Source organism: Henckelia pumila, chromosome 1 (genome assembly GCF_033568475.1).
Source record: "Henckelia pumila isolate YLH828 chromosome 1, ASM3356847v2, whole genome shotgun sequence".
Lineage (NCBI taxonomy): Eukaryota > Viridiplantae > Streptophyta > Magnoliopsida > Lamiales > Gesneriaceae > Henckelia > Henckelia pumila.
The window spans coordinates 66,393,678-66,395,795 of record NC_133120.1 but is presented as its reverse complement, the minus strand read 5'-3'; the positions used below and the strand labels follow the sequence as shown (position 1 = coordinate 66,395,795).

Here is a 2,118-nt window from a genome sequence, read left to right as displayed (position 1 = left end):
TATGTTGTGGATTTCTTTTAAACATAGGTATTATATTTAAATTTTCAAGTCTTTGCAACGTGTTGAAGTTAACATGTCCTAATCGTTCATGCCATAAATCATAACTTTCAGTCAAGTAAGAAGAACCAACAACTTTATTCTTCGCCTCAGGGTAGTTAACATTCATTACATTCAATTTAAAAAGATCACTATCTTGGTACTCTTTACCAAAAAATACACCAGACTTTGTTAATACAAACTTATCAGACTCAAACACCAATCTAAACCATGTCTTGCTCAAAAGAGAGCCCGAAACTAAATTCTTACGAATGTCTGGCACATGTAGCACATTTTTTAGCGTCATATTCTTGCCCGACGTCATCTTAATCACTACATTGCCAACTCCAATGACATCCAAAGTTGCAGAGTTTCCCATGAACAATTTTCTATCTCCAACGGTGGCGTAGGTGGAATACATATCTTTATCGGCACAAATGTGGCTTGAAGAGGCAGTATCGATCCACCATCATCTTGGATCATCCACCATGTTGGTCTCACAGATAAAAGCACTAAGATCAATATCAGAAATCGCTAAAGGCACATACCTTTGTTCAACCATGTTTGCTTGCTTTGGTTTCTGATTTTTGTTGTTTTTCTTTGGAAGATAGCAGTCCCTTGCCATATGATTCGGTTTGCCACAGTTGTAGCAAATTCCTTGGAATTTCTTTGCTTTCCCCTTTTGCTTTCCATCATAGTGGCGCTTCCTCTTGTGATTCATACTCGATTCCGCCATATTTTCTTTTGCCTCGGTTTCCAGCATCTTTTTATGTGACTTGGCCTTGGTGTTTCTGTTATCCTCCTCAATGCAAAGTCGCACTATCAGATCTTCAAATTTTAACTTCTTACGTTTGTGCTTAAGGTAGTTCTTGAAATCTATCCACAGCAGAGGTAACTTCTCAATGATAGACGCGACTTGGAATGATTCATTGATTTCCATCCCTTCGGCCAATAAGTCATGCAAGATAATCTGTATCTCTTGCACTTGACTCATCACAGTTTTTGAATCTATCATCTTGAAGTCCAAAAACTTTCCAACCACAAACTTCTTTATGCCAGCATCTTCAGTTTTGTATTTTTTTTCCAATGAATCCCAGAGTTCCTTGGCAGTCTTGACAGAGGAGTAGACACTATAGAGAGTGTCATCAAGGCCATTAAAAATATAGTTTCTGCATAGGAAATCGTTGTGGTTCCATGCATCAACTACGGTCCTCCTTTCGGTGTCAGAATCTCCTTCAACGACGATAGGGGGATCCTCTTTGAAAAATCTGGACAGATTTAGTGTGGTCAGATAGAAGAGAATTTTTTGCTGCCAACGTTTGAAGTCGGCACCATAAAATTTTGGCGGCTTTTCTCCATGTGCGGGGGCGGAATCAAGCGGAGTGAATGAAACAGTAGACATATTCAGAATCCGAGAAATACAAAATTTTGTCTTGCGATTGTTATGAAGATGTACTCCGAATTCTGAACAATACAACAGCAACAATAGCAGCAGCAGCAACAATGAACAAGTCGATGCAAGAGAATCTCTCTATCCGCAAGACGAAATTTCCCATTTAACAGTGCTCAACATTGGCGGCAATCGTCTCTAAAATACAACGACTTTGCGAACGATATATATCAGCACAAAAAATATCTCGAACTTCAGAGAACTAAAATAAGCAAAACTTTCTTTGAAAGAGAGTGGGTAGAAATTCTTTGCAGAGAATATAAAATCTGATGTTTCAAGTTATCAGATTCAAAAGTAGTTCCTTCTGCGTTTATAACAGTCATATATATATACTATGACTCCAAAGAACATGTTTTATGGTCTAAGGATGGCAACCTTTCTGTCCCTCATGTGGGGAGTTGCGCTCGGGCGGTAATAATTTACCGCTCGATGGCCCAACTTCTGTCCTGCAGGTGAGGGCTGCGCTCGGGCGGTAGTTTTTGTCAGCTCGAGCGCACACAATAAAATAATAATAAATATTATTTTAACTCAATTTTATCCAAAAATAATAATAATATCATAAGACCCCACCCCCCGCGTCGCGCCGAGCCGGCCGGTCGTGCGTGCGTGTTTATTGCATCAATTAGCGTCTT

At 39.4% G+C, this 2,118-nt stretch overlaps 1 protein-coding gene across 1 annotated transcript; it reads right to left on the bottom strand.

Annotated features, from left to right (window-relative positions):
- Window positions 1–505: 505 nt before the first annotated feature.
- Window positions 506–1,438, bottom strand: LOC140864061 (uncharacterized). The gene has a single exon (XM_073267966.1). It carries the CDS (start codon window positions 1,436–1,438, stop codon window positions 506–508), a length of 933 nt encoding a protein of 310 aa, XP_073124067.1.
- Window positions 1,439–2,118: the final 680 nt, after the last annotated feature.

Coding starts and splice junctions, on each gene's coding strand:
- LOC140864061 (XM_073267966.1), bottom strand. CDS start 1,438: ATGTCTACTGTTTCATTCACTCCGCTTGATTCCGCCCCCGCACATGGA.